The 1,677-nt window shown below is 41.0% G+C and overlaps 1 protein-coding gene across 1 annotated transcript; it reads right to left on the bottom strand.

The window, feature by feature from the left end:
- Positions 1-465: 465 nt before the first annotated feature.
- LOC115922513 (uncharacterized protein DDB_G0290685-like) lies at positions 466-1,428 on the bottom strand. Its single transcript, XM_030981481.1, has one exon. It carries the CDS (start codon positions 1,426-1,428, stop codon positions 466-468), a length of 963 nt encoding a protein of 320 aa, XP_030837341.1.
- Between the last annotated feature and the right edge of the window lie 249 nt (positions 1,429-1,677).

Here is a 1,677-nt window from a genome sequence, read left to right as displayed (position 1 = left end):
TAAATTGTGACCATTCTTCATGATGTTTAGTGTTATTTCATGAATATTTCCGTTTATTTCAAAGACAAAGGAGAAGTCTTTATGTTTGTTAAAGACCCTCTAAAGTGTTGGAAGCCCCGAGAATTTGATGACAAAATTCCACTTATTGTATCATAATGTGAAAGCGGATGTCATTTCAGACACATTTATGAAAGGATTTTTGTTTGATGTGTTTAAAGTCGAATATTGATGAAAGAATACAAAATTTAGGTTTTCTGCGTACTACAGAAAACCAATGAAGTATTTTTTAAATCAAATATTTGTCTTCAAACGTATTTTTAGGGGAAAATCTTTGCAGAAGTGTACATCCTCTTTCACATTATGATACAATTTAAGTGAAATTTTGCCATCAACATTTTGGCGAATTTGGGGCTCCCAACATTTTAGAGGGGCTTAAAATGTCCGGACACCCAACCGCCTATCATTCTATTGATACAACCCTATGTTATACATATTGTATTCAGTTAATTTTAACCCCCATTCTTTTCTGATGTAGCTCGTTTGCTCCGACCTGCTGACGGCCCAAGAGAGTGACTCTTCAAGCTCAGATTCAAGTCCGTCGGCGTCGGACCGGAACACGGAAAGTCCTTCAATAATATCACCATCGTGTCCATCTTGCTCATCATCCTCTTTGTTTTCGCGTTCGTCTGAGTCGTCTTCTCCATCTGAATCGGATTCTTCACCATCGATCAATTCGGATTCTTCACCATCGTCCAATTCGGATTCGTCACCATCGTCCAATTCGGATTCTTCCCCATCGTCCAATTCGGATTCTTCACCATCGTCCAATTCGGATTCTTCACCATCGTCCATTTCGGATTCTTCACCATCGTCCAATTTGGATTCTTCACCATCGTCCAATTCGGATTCTTCACCATCGTCCAATTCGGATTCTTCACCATCGTCCAATTCGGATTCTTCACCATCGTCTAATTCGGATTCTTCACCATCGTCCAATTCGGATTCTTCACCATCGTCCAATTTGGATTCTTCACCATCGTCCAATTCGGATTCTTCACCATCGTCCAATTCGGATTCTTCACCATCGTCCAATTCAGATTCTTCACCATCGTCCAATTTGGATTCTTCACCATCGTCCAATTCGGATTCTTCACCATCGTCCAATTCGGATTCTTCACCATCGTCCAATTCGGATTCTTCACCATCGTCCAATTCGGATTCTTCACCATCGTCCAATTCGGATTCTTCACCATCGTCCAATTCGGATTCGTCACCATCGTCCAATTTGGATTCATCACCATCGTCCAATTTGGATTCGTCACCATCGTCCAATTCGGATTCTTCACCGTCGTCTACTTCGGATTCACATTGGTCTTCAGACTCGGACTTCCAAAGTAATCTTTTTGACTGTAAGTATAATAACAGCATATTCCCTAATTTACCAATGGTAGCCTCATCAGTATCAATACGATCTTCTTGCACCCCCTGCAATTATTATTACCCCCATCATCGCTGGATACACATTTGATTTTTGAGTAAAACAACTTGTTCAATGACCTACTAAGCACCTAGCAAGGATCCGACCCATGACCTCTTGATGGGAGCCAATTAAAATCCTTCATATATCATATTCATACAAAGGTGCTCCCTTCCAGTTGAAGCCCCGCCCCAATATCT

The sequence above is a fragment of the Strongylocentrotus purpuratus genome, unplaced genomic scaffold (genome assembly GCF_000002235.5).
Source record: "Strongylocentrotus purpuratus isolate Spur 01 unplaced genomic scaffold, Spur_5.0 spur5_scaffold_12, whole genome shotgun sequence".
NCBI classification, from domain to species: Eukaryota; Metazoa; Echinodermata; class Echinoidea; order Camarodonta; family Strongylocentrotidae; genus Strongylocentrotus; species Strongylocentrotus purpuratus.
This window is presented reverse-complemented; position numbering and strand designations above follow the sequence as displayed.